At 43.1% G+C, this 21,464-nt stretch overlaps 1 protein-coding gene across 1 annotated transcript in view; it reads left to right on the top strand.

Moving 5' to 3' along the window:
• Positions 1-247: 247 nt before the first annotated feature.
• The window catches only part of AKAP12 (A-kinase anchoring protein 12), a 126,968-nt gene continuing 105,751 nt past the window's right edge, over positions 248-21,464 (top strand). Inside the window, exon 1 of the mRNA XM_064292234.1 lies at positions 248-565. Coding sequence (XP_064148304.1) covers positions 392-565 — 174 coding nt within the window. The 5' untranslated portion in view covers positions 248-391. The remainder of the gene's footprint in view (positions 566-21,464) is intronic.

The raw sequence follows: 21,464 nt of genomic DNA on the forward strand, positions 1-21,464 counted from the left end.
GGCCCTGGTCCCCTTTTATAAGCGGGAGGCGCCCGAGGGGTCCGGGTGGGCTGCACTAGGACCTTGGCTCACGTGCGTCGCTCGCTGCGCCTCGGGTCCAAGCAGCCTGGGGAGATGCTGCTGCAAGGCGTGTCTGGGGCTGTGCTCATGTGATGAGGCGAGGGAAAAACAAGGGGAGGGGAGGAGGCTACGAGGTGGCTTTTTTTTTTTTTCTTTTAAGGAGTTTGCGGCGAGCGCGTCTCCTTCATTCGCAGTCGGGGCTCGTTGGAGGAGGCAGGCAGGAGAGGAAGCCACGCGTGGGACCTCGCCGGGCGCACTTCTGCTTGCTGGTCCCTGAGGTTCGGCGGAGGCGTAACCAGGCGGCCGGCCGCGGGAGAAGCGCCGAGAAGCCATGGGCGCCGGCAGCTCCAGCGAGCAGCGCAGCCCCGACCAGCCGGAGGCGGGGAGCGCGCCGCTGGCCGAGCCCGAGCCCGAGCCCGAGCCCACTGGCGGCGGCCCCTCGGAGGAGACGGCGTCCGGCGCGTTGGGGGATCCCGCCGTCGCCGCCGCGGACCCCGCCGCAAAGGTACTGGTGAGCGGGCCACCTGCCCGGGGTTGGGGCGGGGGCTCCCCCTGATTTCTGCCTGCGAGAACTCCACGGCCCCGCCAGCCCTTGTGCAAACTCGGGAGCACCGATCCCTCTTTCTAAGCTTTTCTGGGGCTTGTGCGCCGGGCCGGGACAAGAACCGCGGCGAGCGCGGCAGGGGGCTTGGGTCTTGGTCGTGGGTCTCAAGGGGAGGCGACTGCGCCATCCGCAGTCATAAAATCTGCCCCCGCCCACCGCCAAGCCTTTCTGCACACTCTTCCGGTGGGAACGACCCAGACTGGGGGCGTGGGGCGAGTCCGTGTACTCCCTCGCCCTTTCTCACAGATGCGGAAAGTGAGCAGTGGGCTGGGACCACGCTCAGATCCCCCGCCGCGCCTGGCCTTGATGCCAGCGGTGCCCGGAGCGACCAGGTTGGTACCCAGTCCTCCTGCGGCAGCCGCCTGGGCGGACACCGCCTTCCTGATGCAGACAGAGCGGGTGGTGTGGCAAGCGCGCAGCCCAGAAAACCCCGGGCAGACGCCGCATGTCCAAAAGGAATGACAGGTTTCGCAAGCAAGTCTGCGTCCACCCTTTGGTTCAGTTCGTTGTCTTTGGACTCAGTTGGATAAACAAATACTGGAGTAGTTGTTAGAAGTTCTCGAAGGATGTGGTCAGTAAACGAGCATTCCCTGTACTCTTTTCCATGTAGGTGGTGCTGAACCTCACATAGCCTAGAGATATTGCATTTTACCGTCCTAAATCTCCAAGGCTGAATTGTTACCTGATTCTGGGCCACTACAGCTGCCAAGATGGTGACTTGGCGTGATGGTTGTGTTTTAGATCTGTTTTCCAGCATGTGTGTTTATGATAACAGGGCGTTGCCCCACCGGCTTTGTGACATCCTCATAGGAAGATGTGGATAACCATACGTAATACCTTAATAACCTTCTACGTCGAAATGGAGGATAGAAAGTACTTAAGGACCTTTAAGAATAATTTCAAGAGGTACAGACGTTTCCAATGGGGCGGGGTGGGGGGGGGACCACACATGTTGAAATTTAGGTAAATTTCGCAGAAGTATGACTTCATTGCCTTGACCGCTTTAGCTGTCCTGGTCTAGTGTGGGCTGAGAGACTGCTCTAATAACGTAGTTTACCTCCAATCTTTAACTTGTAACTACCTGTAGCATCCTTGGCCCTAGGTATTGTGTGTTCACTGTGCCTCAGCTTCTGGCCTAGGGAATGTACTATCCTTTTGAGGACGAGTATTTTAGCATTATTGATATCACTTTTTGATACCAGCTATTAAAAAAAATTTTTTTTTTTATTATTATCAAGATGGCTGTATAACCAGTGTCTCAAATCCAGTGATGAAAATAATTTTAAGGTTCAATTTTTAAAAAACTTGCAATTGGGGAACATTTTCTTTTCTTTGGCTTTTATGACCCATTCAGATCTTATTAACTATTCAAACTAGAATATGGTACTCATTCCCTTTTCCAGTAAACTTGAATTCTTGTTTTAAAACATGCCTTCCATTCTCTTCTTTATCCTTTTTCCATAGCCTTGCCTTTCATCCTCTTTCCTAGTCACCGCCATCTTGAAACAGCCAGACTGCCTCCTCTAGAAAATTATTTAAATGACACCCAGATTATCATTTTACTGGTTGGCATGCTTCCCGGTTATCAATTTGGAGACAAATCAATACGCTTACATGTATCCTTGAAAAATGCCGTTTTTCATTTCAACCAGCAAAATTTATGACTCAGGTTTTGCAGACCTAAGGTTTTTCAAGAGGGCTCTCCAATTAATAATGACTCAGCAGGTAACTTTTACCTCCCCTCTTGGCCCTTTAAGCTCCAATTCCTGACCTCTGAATAGTCCCATCTGCCACTCTCTGCTCGCAAAGCATCATGGATCCTTCTTCCCGGCAGTTTCCACATTTATGGGTTTCGTGACTCCACTACTAAGTGCTTTCCCTGGCTGTTTTGGATGCTCTACAAGGGTGGGGACCATATCTGTTTTTGCTCACACCAGGTGTCCCCATGTGTAACATGCTGCCTTGCACATAGTAGGCTCTCAAAAAATATTTGTGCAAAGAAGGGACACTATTGGCTTTCTGGTTTTGACTGGAAACTGTCAAGTTGGGGCAGACCCATCTACTTTTTTACAATTTAACCTTTGACATTCTTGTTACCATTATGGGTCTCAAATACGAGATAGTGACTAAGTCAAGTCAGTTTGTTTGGTTATTAATTGCGTGGGTTCTTTGGGAAAAAAAATCAGGTTTGTGGACTTTGGTTTTTATTTCCATAAAGTCCTGGTGGCTTGTTTGCATTGCAGTTTTGAATTGCCTTTATTCTCAAATAGACAAATATATCAAGTTCAAGTAGCCCAGGTAAGATTACTTCATACATTGAATTAGTTAGGAATTATATCTTGAGCCTTCTTGATTGGGCCTGTGGACATTTGGGGGAAGTTTAGGCTAATAAATTCATCTTCCCCCTGGGTAGAATGCCAATCATAATTTTTTTTTTCCCTATCTGAATGACATGCATGCTGCTTATTTAGCAATTCACCTTCCTTTTTTTTTTTTTTTCTGCCAATTTCAGTTAGCAGATAACTCACTGAGTGTCTGCATCTCAAAAGAAGAACTCTAATTGTGTTATCACTTCTACCTAGCAGGTCCAGTGCAGAGGTAAACCTTCTGGTTACTTAAGTTTAAGATTTAGATGCATTGAAGCAAAAGTCTTGGTATTATCTGTGGCATATTTAAATAAAATGGAAAGAGTCCATCTTCCAGGCATTTTTTTTTTTTTTACAATCTTCATATATAAACTTTTGCTTGTTCCATTATTTACTAGGTTTAATTTTGAGATTTGGCCATTTTGGCAACTTCAAGGGGCAGGAAGATTAGCCTACTCAAACAGAGGAGGTAAGTAAAGCCTGGCGTTATTCCTCAGTCATCTGTGGTTTTCAAATTTGCCTTTGAAAGAGTACATTTCAGGTGGCAACATATGGTGGGGTGACCAAGGACAAACTGACTTCATTGTCTCTGGTGAATCTTTGATTTCTGGAACCAAGCTCCAGACTGTCTGGACTCGTGGCTCAGTCATAGCTCCTCTGAGTTAACCTTTCTGTATTTTCTGCTGCTGTCAGTGACTTCAGAGCTAGAAATGGAACGATCAATGGTCAGTTGCAGCAGTGTGGCAGGTGGGGCGGGGAGAGGATGGGGTGGAAACTCTTGTCAGCCTTCAAATCGTGGTTCCATTTAGTTACAGGAGTGGTGAATCACCGGAACATAAAGATACAGTCTACTAGGAGAATCCATTGTCTGGTTCTAGATTTAAGTGTGTCTCTGCCTTTCGTGCAAACAGACAGCTGAGTTGGCCAGGTGCATTTCCTCATTCCTTCCCCTCTCTTTGCGTCCTCCCACTTGCCCTCAGTTTACAAAATTGGAATGGAAAATGAAGGTGACCCTAATGTGACAATGCCCCTAGTTTTACACTAAAAGGGCCAGAGTTTAAGGTGACTGGGAGATAATTATGTTTGTTAATGTTGTTGTTATGTGCCCTAGATTCAATTTTTGACTCATGGTGACCCTATGTGACAGAGTAGAATTGTCCCATAGGGTTTTCTAGGCTGTAATCTTTACGGGGGCAGATCGCCAGGTCTTTCTCCCTCAGAGCTGCTGGGTGGGGTGGAACCGCTGACCTTTCAGTTAGCAGCTGAGCACTTAACTGTTGGGCCACCAGGGCTCCTTTTGTTTGTTAATAGAGGCATGTTTTTGTGTGTGTGGCTACATGTATTCCTGTTGATTTTCCTCAATTACAAACGATGCTGTTTTCTGATTAGAACAGGTGTGGGTGTGAATGGTCACTGGGACAGCTGGGAGGATTGGACAGCTCCTCTTTTTGGTCCAGTACAGCCTTTTAGGCTAGGAGATGTGAAGAAAGGCGCCCTGGTGGTGCAATGGTTAAACACTCGGCTGCTAGCCAAAAGGTCTTTGGTTCGGGCCCACCAGCTGTTCCGGGGGGAGAAAGATGTGGCAGTTGGCTTGCGTAAAGATTTTAAAAAACAAAACCTGTTGCCCTCCAGTTGCTTACAACTCATAGTGACCCTATAGGACAGAGTAGAACTGTCCCATAGGGTTTCCAGGGCTGTAAATCTTTACAGAAGCCGATTGCCACATCTTTTCTCCAGCGAAGTGCCTGGTGGTTTCGAACTACCACCTTTCCGATTAACAGGTGAGCACTTTAACCACTGAACCATGAGGGTGCCTTCCCATAAAGATTATAGCCTTGAAAACCCCATGGGGCAGTTGTACTCTGTCCTGTAGGGTTGCAATGAGTCGGAATTGACTTGATGGCTGCAGGTTAGATAATGTGAGACCAGTGGAGACTTCCACTCGACCTCTGTCCCTCTCCCTGGGCAACAAGACTAAGATGTGCGTACTAAGATGTGCGTACTAAGATGTGCGTACTTGAGTTCACCTTGGGTTGACTCACCTCTGTGCCTTTATGGCTTTAAACTGCTGTTATAAAGATTGTTCCAGTTGGGTACCCTATAGGATAATAATGAAAATCAAATATTTTGCTTTAAAAGGTACTATGAAATGGTTTCCTTTTTTCTTCCTCTGCTTCAATGCATGTTTAACCCAAACCCAATGCATGTTTAGTGCTTGTAGAATACCAACAAAAGTAAAATCAAGCTAAGTGTTGTTCATCCTTGCCCTTTATAATTCTACATGCTGTAGTCATTCATGAAGTGTGAAATTATAACTTACAGCCCTCAATGTCCTGAGAAAAATATCGTAAATGCTTTTCTCTCTTGAAAAAATCAACTAGATATCCTTGAACTCAATTCTTAGTTTGCTTATAACCTAAAAAATAAATATAAAGGAAGAAATTCCAATTTAGAATAAATTAATTTCATTTTAAAATCATATAGTAGAAAAATATGAAAAAACCTGGGGGAAGAGAGAAATATTATATCTTATAAATGTGCATGCTTATTGTCAATAAGTTCTTCAAACATCTATAGTTACAGTTATTGTTGTTGTTAGGTGCTGTTGAGTCAATTTCTACTCACTGGGATCCCCTGTGAGAGTAGAACTGCCCCATAGGGTTTTCTAGGCTGGAATCTTTACGGAAGCAGATTGCCAGGTCTTTCTCCCTCAGAGCCACTGGGTAAGTTTGAACCACCAGCCTTTCTGTTAGCAGCCAAATGCTTAGCTGTTTGTGCCACGAAACCAAAAAACCAAACCCACTGCCGTTGAGTCGATTCCGACTCATAGCGACCCTATAGGACAGAGTAGAACTGCCCTGTAGGGTTTCCAAGGAGCTCCTGGCAGATTCAAACTGCCGACCTCTTGGTTAACAGCCGTAGCACTTAACCACTACACCACCAGGGTTTCCGTATACTTTGTGCCACCAGGACTCCTTAATTAAAGTTATTAGACTTGTTTATTTAGATTTTGAGCCATTTTTCCTGCAAATTACCACCTTACTAGAGAATATCAGGGTAGTTTTTGTGGCTAGAATGGTGAGATTTCATCTCATGTACTTAGGACATGTTTATCAGGAGGGACCAGTCCCTGGGGAAGGACATCGTGCTTGGTAGAGAGTCAGCAAAAAAAGAGGAAGACCCACAACAAGATGAATTGACACAGTGGCTGCAACAATGGGCTCAAGAGCAACAACAATTGTGAGGAGATACATCTGACATCATCAGTTTTGAATCATGAAAGCTTTGCAAAGCTGATCAAAAGTATTTGCTCACTCTTATTAAAGTGATTTTTTTTTTTTCAAAGTCGTTGTGTAATGGGATGCATTTAATTTTTATCTTTTACAAAATGTTACCGGTTGAGAACCTTCATTTCTAGAATAGGGGAAGAAATGAAAGTCTCCCTCCCCCATCCCAGGATACTCACTGTGGACGCTAGTTTTAAACCAGCGTCGGTGGTTTCTTGCATATTATCAGAAACTTCATGCCTGTGCAAGCATACAAGAGTAGCCTCATCTTTTCTTCTTCTCAACAAATAAGAGCATATCACACATATTCTGCAATTTTAGGTTTTGGATATCTTTTCACATCAGGGCATAAAGATCTACCTCCATTCCTGTTACTAGTGCATAAAATTTTATTCTATGGGTGGCAGCACCATAACAAGGAACCCGGGTGGGTATAGTGGTTAAAGGGTTCGTTCAGCTGCTAACCCAAAGGTCAGCAGTCTGAATCCACCAGCCGCTCCTAGAAAGAAAGATGTGACCTTCTGCTTCTGTCAAGATCTCTGCCTTGGAAACCCTGTGGGGCAATTCTGCTCTGTCCTATAGGGTCGCTAGGAGTAGAAATCGACTCAATGACTATGGGTTTAGTTTTTTGGAGTACCATAACTGATTTAACCAATCCCCTGTGTTTTTATTTAAATTTCCCCATCCTTGTGCTGTAATTAAATGATGCAGGGAACTTCCTAGTTCAGGTATCTTTGTACATGTGCAAGTTTATCTCTAGGAAAAATTTCTGAAAGGGCAGTTGCTGCATCAAAGGATTTATATGCATTTTAAATTTTGACAGCACTTGCTGAATTCACTCTCCAAAAAAGGTACTCCCACTTGGCGTTCCCAGTCTGTGGAGACCAGCGCTGGCTTCCCAACGCCTCTGCTTTGGTGGGTATCGGATTTTCTAGTATTTGCCAATCCTGCCAGGTGAAGAATGGCGCCTCAGTTTCCTTGACGTGTTTTTAATTATGAGGCTGAGCGCCTTCTCATGTTTATTGGCCATGTGCTTTTCTTCTGTGAGAGCCACCTGATCATGGACTGGACTGGCTTTCGGAGGATAAAAGGCTTTTCCCCAGAAATTACACAACATAAGGAAAAAGCAAGTTTAAAAGCAAGAAAGAAGCCAGGGTAGAGGAGTTCAGCTCTTATTTGCTCCCCACCTTAGTAAACTGCCTTTCATTTTATTTGTTTGGACAATGACCTACTTCTTTAGCTATCAATTTTTAAATGTCTCCTCTGGGAACAGTCCAGAATCTTCTAGTTGCCAGAAATTTCTTCATTCATCTGATCCGTAAGATGTTGGGCTCAAGGATGGGGGCGGCAGAAATCTACTCCCCTGGGAGCACCGCAGGCTGAAACCCCCACCCCCACCCCCCAACAGCTTGGCCCTGCGAACTGGAATAAATGTGCGTTCCCAGAAAAAAAGTATGTGTTTTAAGTCTGAAGACTACGGGGCCTTTCCCCATTTGGCTTCTCTGAGTACAAATACTCTTTCAAGTTCAAAGGCTTTTGTCTTCCCTACCATTTCTTGGTAATGTTTTTTAAATAAGGGGAAACCCTGCTGTTTTATTCTGCCAGCCTTACTCCCAAGTTTAGTGAAACATCAATTTTATGTTTGATTTGTAAATGAGATAAGCCAAAATTTAAGAAGGGGAGATTCCTACAGCCCATTGGCTGATCTTCTGTTTGGTACATGCAGGTGTTGCAAATTGGAGTGGTATTGAGATTAAATTTCCTCAGGTTCCTAAAACCTGGCTGTACAGTTGAGTCACCTAGGGAGCTTTTTAAAGACCCCCTGGCTTCCTGGTCCTAGATTTATTGAATCAGAATCCCAGGTAATCCCAGGGTCTGAGATTCTGAAGTCTTAAAATGCTCAGCAGGTATTCTGAGTTGCCTGGTGTGGGCACCTTGCTTTAGAGAAGGGGTGGGCTGGGTGTGCTCAGGTATGAGTTGAGGGAGGGCCAGGGAGAGACCTAGATAACAGTGTGCACCATGCACCGAGGTTGAAGCTTGTGTGGTTGGGAGGGATAGTTTTAGATGATGTTGGATAAGTAGTTATTCCCCTCTAAATATTTTCTTCTTGGGTGCTATTGAGTCAACTTGGACTTATAGTGACCTCATGTGACAGAGTAGAACTACCCTGCAGGGTTTCCTAGGCTGTAATCTTTACAGAGGCAGATCGTCAGGTCTTTCTCCTTCAGAGTTGCTGGGTGAGATTGAACTGCCAACCTTTTGGTCAGCAGCAGAGGACTTAACCGTCTGCTCCGTCAGTACTCCTTGTTATTAAGGCCGGCCAGGGTAACTGCTATTTGGGAAACAGGCGTTTTCAAACTGTGCTCCCGGAGGGGCAGATTTTACAAACATGTACTTGGAGGCCATTGCACCACCATGGTTCTCGCCACCCATCTTAAAGAGACAATAAAGGAAAATATTTGTCCTCCATAATTCCATTCCTTTATTCTATGATTTTGGAAACAAGTGTGCCCCTAGTAGAGGTTTTTCTGAGTAGCCTGTGCCATTCAGAGTATATACGTGCTGCATGAAATGCTATTATCTTTACCGAGCATGAAGGAGCTACTGGTCAGAGTTCACTTTTTTATTTCCACCTGATTGCCTCTTAAAACTCTTCCATCATGTATCAATTTAAAACTTCCCTTGCGCTGGATATGGAGAGAATAGCTGAGGCCTTCTTGTTGTTGTTGTTTTTAGGTGCCCTGGAATCTGTTCCAACTCCTAGTGACCCCATGTACAACAGAACGAAACACTTCCCAGTCCTGTGCCATCCTCACAATTGCTGTTATGCTTGAGTCTCTTTGTCTTAGGCTGGCTTCTCTAGAGAAGCAAAAAATATACACAGAGAGATTAATATCAAGGGAATGACTCACGTGGTTGTAGTGGCTGGAACATCCCAAGACTGTGGGTCAGGGGCTGGCAAACCCAAGATTAGCAGGTCAGACAGCAGGGCTCTTGCTCACAGGCTTCAAAGATCGACAAATTCCAAGATCAGCAGGCAAAACGGCAGGTAAGCTGCTAGCTTAAGTCCCAAGAACCAGAGGTCAGATGAACAGGAGCCAGCGATAACATCCAGCGCCAGCAAAAGCCCATAAACCTTGTCAGAAAGTTCAGTTATATTCGACGCAGGCCACACCCCCAAGGAAACTCTCTTTCAGCTGATTGGCTACTCACAGCAGATTCCATCATGGAGGTGATCACATTATATCATATCTCTAAATGGAAGTGATCACATCATACGACTGCCAAACTACATTATAACCGCCAAAGCACTAAGAATCATGGCCCAGCCAAGTTTACACACAACCTCAAAGAGCACACCACTGTGTCAATCCATCTCGTTGAGGGTCTTCCTCTTTTTTGCTAACCCTCTCCCAAGAATTTTTTCCAGGGACTGGTCCCTCCTGATAGTATATCCGAAGTGTGTGAGACCAAGTCTCGCCATCCTTGCTTCTAAGGAGCATTCTGTCTGTACTTCTTCCAAGACATTTGCTCCTTTTGGTAGTCCACGGTATATTCAATATTCTTCATCAGCATAATTCAAAGGCATCAGTTCTTCGGCATTCTTTATTCGTTGTCCAGCTTTCACATGCATTTGAGGCGATTGAAAATACCATGGCTTGGGTCCAAAAAAAGAAAAACCAAACCCGTTGCTGTCGAGTCGATCCCAACTCATAGCAACCCCTTAGGACAGAGTAGAACTGCCCCATAGGGTTTCCAACGAGCATCTGGTAGATTTGAACTGCCGACCTTTTGGTAAGAAGCCGAACTCTTAACCACTATGCACCAGGGTTTTTCCATGGCTTAGGTAAGGCCTTAAAGAGACATCTTTGCTTTTTAACAGTTTAAAATGGTCTTTTGCAGCATATTTGCCCAATGGAAACCCTGGTGGTGTAGTGGTTAAGAGCTACCACTGCTAATTAAAAAGTCTCCAAGTAAAATGAAATCTCTGTTTATCATGATGTTGCTTATTGGTCCAGCTGTGAGGATTTTTGTTTTCTTTATGTTGAGGTGTAATCCATACTGAAGGCTGTAGTCTTTGATCTTCATCAATAAGTGCTTCAAGTCCTCTTCACTTTTAGCAAGCAAGGCTGTGTCATCTGCATACTGCAGGTTGTTAATGAGTCTTCCTCCAATCCTGATGCCCCATTCTTTTTCATATAGTCCAGCTTCTTAGAATATTTGCTCACCAACAGATTGAATAAGTATGGTGAAAAGATACACCCCTGACACACACCTTTCCTTGATTTTAAACCGTGCAATATCCCCTTGTTCTCTTCAAACGACTGCCGCTCAGTCTATGTACAGGTTCCACATGAGCACAATTAAGTGTTCTGGAATTACCATTCTTCATAATGTTATCCATAAATTGTTATGATCCACACAGTCGAATGCCTTTGCATAGGCAATAAAACACAGGTAAACATCTTTCTGGTATTTTGTCCTTTCAGCCAAGATGCATCTGACATCATCAATGATATCCCTGGTTCCACGTCCTCTTCCGAATCTGGCTTGAATTTCTGGCAGTTTCCTGTCAATGTACTGGTGCAACCACTTTTGAATCATCTTCAGCAAAATTTTGCCTATGTATGATACTGATAGTATTATTTGATAAATTTCTGCATTTTGTTGGATCACCTTTCTTTGGAATGAGCACAACTATGGATCTCTTCCAGTCAGTTGGTCAGGTAGCTGTCTTCCAAATTTCTTGGCATAGAAATTTTAAAGAAATCTTTCCAAATTTCTTGAAATAGAATCGTAAAGAAATCTTAAGACTTACCCAAGTCATTGAAGATCAGAATAGGACTCTGGCTTTCTGAGCCACTTTTATGCAGCTCACTGTTGGTTGCACAGATACTTTACTGGCTTCTGTATGCTAGGAACTGTGCTGTGTTATGATCCACACAGTTGATCCACAGAAGAGGACCCAAAGAAGAGAGGACTCCAGAACCATAGTTTGAAAAATGCTAGAGTTGTCCTTTTCATATGTTCAGATCTTTAATTCACTAGGAACTGACTATTTTAAGCCTAGCAGTAGAAACTGGAATTTGTTTTCCATACAGGTTACCCGTTGCCCCAGTACCATTGATTAAATAGTCACAACTCAAGTTTCCATATATGCATAAATCTGTTTGTAGCCTTCGTTTTATTTTTAAAGATTTCTACTGTGTTTATTTATAAAATAAAGTACAAGCATTAGGGCAATGGCTAAAAATCTAGTCAATTATAATGGGAAACCCTTGGTTTAAAATTCTTTTATATTCTACATCTCAGGTGTTACCTTGGCTTCTCAGGGCTATGGTAAGTTCTTGTATATATATATATATATATATATATATATATATATATATATATATATACGTGTGTGTGTCCATATCTATACCTCAAAGAGTGGGAAGCTGCCATTGTCTTGTAAATTTAATGTTTTCAAGGCATTTAATAACAATACAGTAAAAATAGTCAGTAGTGATCCTTGAAAACAAATGTTAGGTAAAATAGGCCAGGCACAAAAGGGCTATCCACTTATGTGAAGTGGCTGAAACAGACATTCACAGAGACAGGAGGTAGGCTAGCAGTTGGGGGAAGGGAGGAACGGGGAGTTATTGCTGAAGGGACAGAGTTGCCATTTGGGGTGATGAAAAAGTTTTGGAAATAATAGTGGTGATGGTTGCACAGCATTGTGAATATAATTAATGCCAGTGAAATGTACACTTAAAGATGGTGAAAATGGCAAATTTTATGTTATATGTATCTTACCCCATAAAAAAAAAAAGTCAAATGTTTTCTGACCACTTAACATATGAAAGGCACTGGTCTAGATGCTTAAGAAAACAAAACAAAAACAAAAGCAGACCCTTTGCTGTTGATTATTCCGACTCCTCACAGCAACCCCACGTGTTACAGAGTGCTGCTCCATAGGATTTTCTTGGCTGTAATCTGTAAGGAAGCAAATCACTAGGCCTTTCTTTTGCAGCACCACCAATGGGTAGGTCTGAATAGACAGCCTTTAGCTTAGTAGTGGAGCACAAACTGTTTGCGCCACCCAGGCACCGTGGTCTGGGTGCTAGAGAGAAAGAAACAGAAGGGCACAGTACTGCCATTGAGAGGCTTCTAATCTAGGTGGAGTGATAAGGGCTCTCTAGATGAAACAGTCAATAATAAAGATTTAAATTAAGTGTGACAATAGAAGAATTACAGTGAAATCTGCAAATGCTGGAACCTGTGTAAGGCGGAAACCTGTCGGAGAAGGTAAACTCAAATATTTTCCACTAAAACAAGCCATAGAAAAGGGGTAAGACTGCACACTGTCAAAGGCTTTCAAGACCCAGAAAAACAAGGTAGTCCTGTAGAGCTCCGGCTTTTACAGGTTTCACTGTACCATCAGTTGGTGCATGTCTACTCAGTGAATTGTTCAGATAACTGCTGTAGAAAGAGAAGAACAGTTCTGAAAGCGTTTTAGGTAGATAAAAGGTCATTAGTCAGGAGGCTGGGAAGTTACAAACATACTAGGGAGCTGAATGTAAGGGAATAATAGAAAGAGGAGATCAATAAAGATGCAGCCAGTCAGAATAAGAGCTGCATGGGCAACCAAGAGCCACCAAAGGCTGCTTAGGCAGGGAGTGACATGGACAAAGGCACGATGCGGAAGCACCCGGAGGGCACAATGGATTTCCTGGAAGGCTGTCTTGTACAGGGCACAAGAAGACATTCAGGGGAGAGTGGTGAGCGGTGAGACTGGAAAGGGAAGGTTGTGTAGGCAGACATTTTCAAAATACGGTGATGGGTTGGATATTAGTAGTGCTTTAGTAGTGGGATTTGGTGCTGGGTGTAAGGTTTGGCATGGAGTAGTCAAAAGAAACAGATTTCAGGACTCAGGAATAGAGATTACCTGAGTTTCTCTAATAGTCAATCAAGAACGTGTACTTCTTGATACTGGTTTCAGTTACCTGTTGCTGTGTAATGAACCGTGCCAAACAACCAGTTTATGCATAGGGTGTCTTTGGAAGGAAGAACACCATTTGATAGTAGCAACTTGAGACTTTTAAAGGAAAGAAAGAGATTTGCAGTAGACACTATAGGTAACGATAGAGGGCATCCATGAGATGAATAGCATTTGTCTAACAGAGGTCGGAAACCCTGGTGGTGCAGTGGCTTAAGTGCTACGGCTGCTAACCAAGAGGTCCACAGTTCAAATCGATCAGGTACTCCTTGGAAGCCCTGTGGGGCAGCTCCACTCTGCCCTAGAGGGCGCTATGAGTCAGAATCGACCTGACGGCATTGGGTTTTAGATTTAATAGGGGTTTATTGGGGGCAGTGATGATTTTAGTGGTAGAAGTCTTGCCCTCCATGCAAGAGACCCGGGTTCAATTCCCGGCCAGTGCACCTCATGTGCAGGCACCACCCTTTTGTCAGTGGGGACTTGGGTGTTGCTGTGATGCTGAACAGGTTTTAGTAGAGCTTCCAGACTGAGACAAGCTAGCAAGAAAGGCCTGCTGATCCACTTCCAGATATCAGCCAATGAAATTCCTATAAGATTCCAGCGGTCCGATCTGCAGCTGATCATGATACTGGTGCAGGACCTGGCAGTGTTTCGTTGTGCATGGGGTCCCCACGAGTTGGGGCCCGAATCAATAGCAGCTAATAACACCTGCGCTAGAGCAGAGACCCCAGACTCGTGGAGTGTTGGCATGAGAGGCACAGTGGAGGGTCAAGCATCATAGAGTGAGAGATGATAACACTGAAGAGGTGGCTATGGAAAAGGTAGGAGGAACCAACCATGAATGTTAAGAGAGAAGATAAAACAGATCCCACAGTTAGCAGGTCGCTACTTCTAAGGAAATTATCTTGTGACAGTGACTATTCTACCCCAGCATTTCCAGGTCCACTGAAAAATGCAAGAGCCTGATGGTAGACTTGCTTTCCTTCCATTTGCAGGTGAAGAAACTAGGTTGCTTGGGAAATGCTTAGCTGTGCCTCCAAAGAAGACATTTCTTCTTTGCAGTTTTTCTCATCTCCCTTTGGTTTGTAGTTCAGAGGACGATTCATGGTTTGTTATTTCTCTTTGTGTCTGAGCATATGGTTTCTTATTGAAATGAACCATTACAGTGTCTGGTTTTTGCCTACCATAGTGATCAGTTTTCTGTTGTCACCTCCTGATGTTGTTATTGGTGCCGTTGAGTCGATCGCGACTCATAGCACACCCACGTGACAGCAGAACTGCCTCATGGTTTTCTTGCCTGTAATCTTACTTAAGACATGCTTTCCTGCTTCCTTGATAGTTTCTCCACTCTATAAAGTGTATATTGTTGTGATACATAAAACAAAGCTAGTAAGGTATTTTATGGTTCTTAACTTTGAAACCCTCAATGAGATGGTTTGACACATTAGCTGTAACAATGGACTCGAACTTATATCATCAGATGGTGCAGGACCGGGCACCATTTAGTTCTGTTTACATAAAGTTGCCGTGAGTGGGAGTGTACGCAACAGGAACTAACAAACAGCAACTTTTTTACATTTTCAGTTCTTGTGTATAATTTTTCACTACTATTACAAACTGCTTACAAACTGCTTGTAGAATACCTTTTTAGAAACTTTTGTTTGAAATTCTCCTTCACTTGGGTATATATGTAAAACAGTCCTACTCAAAACCGATAAAATAGTGAATGAGGGGCAGAGGTCAACCTTAGATGTGGTCTATCCACTCTGAGTTTCGAATTGCTGCACCACAAACTGGGGTGGGTGGTGGAAGGAATAGGGTTATAATCTACGGGGAATTACTATGAGTGAGCCAGTCTTTCTCTGATGAATTTTTCTTAATGATTTTAGAAATGATGTGGTTAGCCAATATTTAGACAAGAGTCCCTGACTCCTCTATTGTTGGCCTAAATATTTAAATGCACTTTTTGTCCTTGTTCTGCTCTGTTTTATATGAAATTAGTTATTGGAAAGCAATGGAAAATGTCACCACTAAAGTTTACTAAATTAATCTCGATTATTATGATCTTTTTTCCCCCAATCCTGACAAAAGCTAGCTTATGAAATTTAAACAAAAAATATTTGACTAAAACCAAAAACACCATTGTCGTTGACTTGATTCCTACTCATAGCGACATTATAGGACAGAGTAGAACTGCCCAGTAGGGGTTCCAAGGAGCGGCTGGTGAATTTGAACTACCAACCTTTTGGTTAGCAGCCTGAGCTCTTAACCACTGTGCCACCAGGGCTCCACTTGACTATAATGGGGGCAAAAACCCAGTTGGTTTCTTTTTTATTGTGGTAAAATAACCATAACATAAAATTTACCATTTTAGCCATTTTTTTTTAATAACTTTTATTAAGCTTCAAGTGAACGTTTACAAATCCAATCAGTCTGTCACATATAAGTTTACATACATCTCACTCCCTACTCCCACTTGCTCTCCCCCTCTTGAGTCAGCCCTTTCACATTTTAGCCATTTTTAAGTATACATTCAGTGGCATTATGATTTGGGTTTATATCTGATTCAATCAAAGACACACTAAGATCTTTGGAATGCTGGAATGTTTTTTGTTCTGTATGGAGATTCTGTGGTCATTGAAGAGGACCCGCAATTTTATCTAGATTTACGACAGTGACCAGAGATTTCTAGTCATTTCTGGAACTGTGCCTGATAAACAATATCTCAGTGACAGGGAGGAATGCAGAGAATGTCTAAGTGTTCAGGGAAGTAGGTCATGGTTAAGGAGCTCTGGCAGCTAACTGAAAGGTCGGCAGTTTGAACCCACCAGCCCCTCTGCAGGGAAAAGATGTGGCAGTCTGCTTCTGCAAAGATTACAGCCTTGGAAACCCTATGGGGCAGCTCTACTGTGTCCTATAGGGCCACTAGGAGTCGGAATCGGCTAGATGCCAGTGAGTCTGGTTTTTTTGTTTGTTTAGGTCATGGTGTAAAGTATTACTTTGGTCAGAGGAAGTTTCTCAAGCAGTCCCATTGAGCCTTGAAACCCTGCTTATTCCTTACCCAGGGTGCTTCAGTCTTAGGCTAAATTGGTGGCAGAATTAACTTTTCACCCTCTAGGAGGACTTGACTAAAAGTAGGTAATGGATTCACCACATGCCCTTCACCCCCATCACCGAAAAAAAAGTTAGGGCTATAGGTTACTAACTAGAAAAGTCACACATGAGGCAAGTACTTTTTTCATTTTTGCAAAATCTTGGAATAAAAATTATTTTAAAAGGAAAAAAAAAGCTTCGTTGTCATCAAATCAGTTCCAGCTCATGGCAGCCCCACGTGTGTGAGAACAGAACGGTGGATTTTCAACGGCTGGACCTTTTGGAAGCAGATCACCTGGACTTTCTTCCACGGTACCTCTGGGTGGACTTGAACCTCCAGCCTTTTGGTTAGCAGCCAAGTGCATTAGCTCTTTTCACCACCCAAGGGCTACAAAGTAAACAGACAAGTTGTAATAGACAGATGATGTATAAGTATATTTAGGAAGAAAAGGGAAATTAATACCCCGATGAACTTCTTGGCTGCTAATGTTAAGTCCTGTGAGGGACCTGAGTGTCCTCATGCTGCCACAGACTAAACAAAGCAAACAAAAACCCCCAAACCCGCTGCCGTCGAGTCCGTTCTGACTCAGAGTGACCCCGTAGAGTTTCCAAGGGTGTAAATCTCTGCGGAAGCAGACTGCCACATCTTTCTCCCGTGGAGCTGCTGGCGATTTTGAACTGCTGACCTTTCGGTTAGCAGTCAATTGCTTTAGCCACTGCATCAGGCCAAATATAAATTTGTGGAAAACAAGCTTGTGGCAACGCTCTTGTTCCATACGGGAGGCACAAACCTGACAGAGCTCAAAGGTGAGAGACACAACACTTAACTGGGGTACCGGGAAAGCTGTCATGGAGGAAATGGAATTCATGGTGACTCTTTAAAGTATGGGGATGCTTGAGAGAAGGTACAACTTAGAATAATGAGGGAACCTCGGCGTGTTGGCAAAAATACCACATGAAAAACTCTAGGAAAAAATCGATGTGAAAGCTCAGTAGATTTTTTTTTTTTTTTAACTGCAGAATTTGTCAGAACCTTCCATTGTTAATAGAATTAATTCTAAATCTTCAAAAGGGGAAATATAAGATGCCACTTGACCCAAGCACAACTTGGGAAAGACTGGGCTAGAGAAGAGGGCATACTTAGAATAGAGATGGAGACTCTTGGCGTGGTATTTTGTGGCTCTGCTGTGGTGAATTTTGAGTACAAGGGTGTGACTTCTGCATTTGTTGTGACTGGCAGTGGGAAACAATCATTAATGTTGGTTGGGGTGTACGTGGGGACTCCAGGCCTAACTTTATATTTCCAATCTGGGACTGAGACTGAGAGAATAACGAAAAGATTTTAAGGAAAACTGTTCTTTTTTGGGGAAGGAGGGAAGATTTTTCATTTCATTCATATAAAAATGATTGCATTTTATGTATATCTGTTTTTAAATAAAGTAACCAACTGTAGAGAGATTCTTAATCTCTAGTTAAATCGAGAGTATAGGCTATGTCTCAATATTTAAATGTAGATCATTTGGAAAATGCCTCTGATTATCCCGAGATGAAATATTTCATGTTTTTATATCCTTTTTATGACTAGACTTGCTGATTTTTTTTGCCGGGGGGGGGGAAGGTTGAGAAAGCCAAATAGAAAATTGCGGCAACAATAAGGATAATTAATAGATTTTGGATTGAGCTCACTTTGTATTAATTTTTTTGTTCGAATAATCCAAATAGTTGCATCAGATTTAGCTTTTCTTTTCAGTCTGTAGCGAGTCTAATGACTGTTAAAGGCTCAGTTTCTATGGCACTTAATTGATTGTGGTTAGAGCTAAACACCCTAGCACAAGCCACTTTAGGCCTTCGGACCTGCCTTTAACTATATCTTCTGAGGCCAAAGACAGTTGGACTGCTGTGGAGTTAAATGCTGTGAATTATTGTGTTCCTCAAACCCTTTCCAGCTCCTGCAGTGAATACTGGAGGTATTGTAACTGTGTGTGAACTTCAAGGCGGATCAGGGGAAGGTCAAACCCAGCCTTCTTGAATGGAGTTGCAAATTCTTCCTCTGGCAAGTAAGAGTTTGTTGCTTTTTATGGTCATGAAGAAGGAAAAAGCCCCAAAGCTTATGATTCCTTTGCTGTGAGTTGACCAGCTGGCTTATTTCAGCTTCGGATAAGAAGTTGAGATGGACACTGATTTATTTTTTCCTTGAGTTTGATCACTGCCTGTCTCATAGTTTCATTACTAGAAAAACAATAACTGTATTCTGGGATTGTGAGAGAAGCTTTAAGGAAGTTTTTCCTTTGGAAAACCTAAAAATCAATATAGAGTGTTGGTAGTAAGTTTTTTTTTTTTTAGGCCAAAAGGGCAGGATATTTCAGTCCAGGCATAGAGCACTGATTCCTGCTTCTTAGTAAATATTTAATACTACTGTGTTTATTTTAAAAATTAGCTTAAATATTTCAAAATGTTTAATATACCTATTTATTGACCCTTTTCTTCGATGTAATCTGTGCTTTTTCTCCTATTCAAAGCATTAACCTGATGTGGGTGAAAGAAATAGGATTTGACACATCGGTTCTGTGTGCATTGGTCATGTCTGAGGGCTCCTAACTCAGTTGTTTCACTGCTGCTGTTATTGAGAACACACTCAGCAAAGCATACACCAGTTCAACAATTTCTACATGTACAATTCAGTGACATTGATTACATTCTTCGAGTTGTGCAACCATTCTCAACCTCCTTTTCAGAATTGTTCCTCCCCCATTAATGTAACTCACTGCACCCTAAGCTTCCTGTCTAATCTTTCAAGTTGCTGTTGTCAATTTGATCCCATATAGGTCTTTAAAAGAGCACAATGTTCAAGGCAGACATTCTTTACTAATTAAGCGAAAATATTATTTGATTTTAAGAAGACTTCAGGGGATATTTTTTGGTTTAAGTTTAATGATTATATCAGGGCAATAGTTTCAGGGGTTCTTCCTGCCTCAGTGGCTCCAGAAAGTCTGGATTCCATGAGATTTGAAAATCTGTTCTGCGTTTTCCCCTTTTGATCAGGATTCTTCTAAAGAATCTTTGATCAAAATGTTCAGTAATGGTAGCTGGGCACCATCCAGTTCTTCTGTCTCATGGTAAAGGAGGCATTTGTTCATGGAGGCAATTAGCCACACATTCCATTTCCTCCTTCTATTCCTGACTCTCCTTCTTCCTCTGTTGCTCCAGGTGAATAGAGACCAATTGTTGTACATAGGGTTTTCATGGCTGATTTTTCAGAAGTAGATTGCCAGGCCTTTCTTCCAACATGCCTCTGGGTGGACTCAAACCTCCAACCTTTCAGTTAGCAGCTAAACCTGTTAACCGTTTGCACCACCCAGGGAACTCCCAGGTGAATATAAAAGTATAGCCCCTTCTGTCAATGACCGCCAATCCAAGGAACTAATATTTGGTGCATTTAAGTAGCCACTTCGGCATACCAACAGTTTTTTGGGCATTTTTACACATTTTTGTCCATTTTACCAACAGCTTATATAACGTTGGTGAAGTAAGTGGTATTATCTCCATTTTACAAATGCGCCAATCCAGTGAGTGGAGTGAGTGGAGCCTCTGATTCACTAGGTCTTGAGTTCAGTACTACAGATCTTACCCCTGTTTGGCCAGCACCTAGTCTTGGGACTGGTGGGTGTGAGACCATGGCAACAGGAAATAGGCTTTGGCTATGATGCTAATTAGAAGATGTCTGTCATATTTTTAATGTTTGGGATACAAGACAGCTCCTAAAATCCTAATGCACTCTGCCTTTCTAGGTATTCTAAGATGTATTACTATATTTGCTGTCAAGTAAATGATAAATGATTCATCTTTATTGGGCAACCACTTATTTCAAACCCTATCCCCACCCTTCCCACCCCATCCTGTCCTGGAGGAGGCTATAATAGCTCTGTGGGTTTGGAGGAAGGTCACACTGCCTTAATAAGAATTTATACCACTCGTTTTTGTATTTCATTTGGGTATAACTGAATGTCAGGCCTGTACTACCACTGTCTTCTCCCTTCCCATTTGGTGTGAACCTCCCAGTTCATCATCCATTCTTCCTGTACCTTGTTGACCCCTTCCCATTTTACATACTTTTCCTCCCTTAGACTCATTCCCCAGCTGACTTTCCAGCCCAGAGCAAGGCATTGTTGTTAGGGAATCTTGTCCTCTCCCAGGGCTTTGACTATTAAGTGTACCTACCAAAAGGAGCCCTTGGAGTGCAGTGGTTAAGACCTTGACTACTAGTCGAAAGGCCTGTGGTTCGAACCTACCAGCCATTCCATGAGAAAAAGATGTGGCAGTCTGCTTCCATAAAGATTACTTCCTTGGAAACTCTATGGGGCAGTTCTGCCGTGTCCTATAGGGTCATTATGAGGTGGAAACAACTCAACAACAGGTATTAACAGGTTTTTTTTTTTTACATATACATATCTGTAGTGGGTAAGTTTAAGAGTCCCTGGGTGGTTCAGATGGTTAAGTGCTGAGCTACTAACCTAAAGATCAGTGGTTCAAATCCACCCAGAGGCACTTCAGGAGAGGGGTGATCTGCTTCCAATAAGTGACAGCCTTGAAAATAATAAGAAGCAGTTCTACTCTGCAACACACAGGTTGGCCATGAGCTGAATTTGACTCGATGGCATTGAAGAAGTTTACCTCAAGAAGTACACGTATTTCCTTCCGTCTCCCTTACCTCCCCTTCTTCCCCCCAAGTAAGCCAACCCTCTTCTTGTATTTTCATTGTCTTACAGAATAGTATCGCCATTTTACTCTGGCTGAGTTAGAAACCTGGGACTCTCTCTTCTCTTTGTTGTTGTTGGGTGCCGTTGAGTTGATTTCAACTCACAGTAGCCCCAAGTGACACAGTAGAACTGCCCCATAGGGTTTCCTAGGCTGTAATCTTTATGACAGCAGATCAACAAGTCTTTCTCCTGTGGAGCCACTGGGTGGGTTTGAACCGCCCATCTTTCAGTTAGCAGCGCTCTTCCCTTTACTTACTAATATCCAACCTATTAGGAAGTCTTATTGGTTCTAGTTCAGCCTCCTCAGAGCTTAACCTC

The sequence above is a fragment of the Loxodonta africana genome, chromosome 1 (genome assembly GCF_030014295.1).
Source record: "Loxodonta africana isolate mLoxAfr1 chromosome 1, mLoxAfr1.hap2, whole genome shotgun sequence".
Taxonomy (NCBI): domain Eukaryota; kingdom Metazoa; phylum Chordata; class Mammalia; order Proboscidea; family Elephantidae; genus Loxodonta; species Loxodonta africana.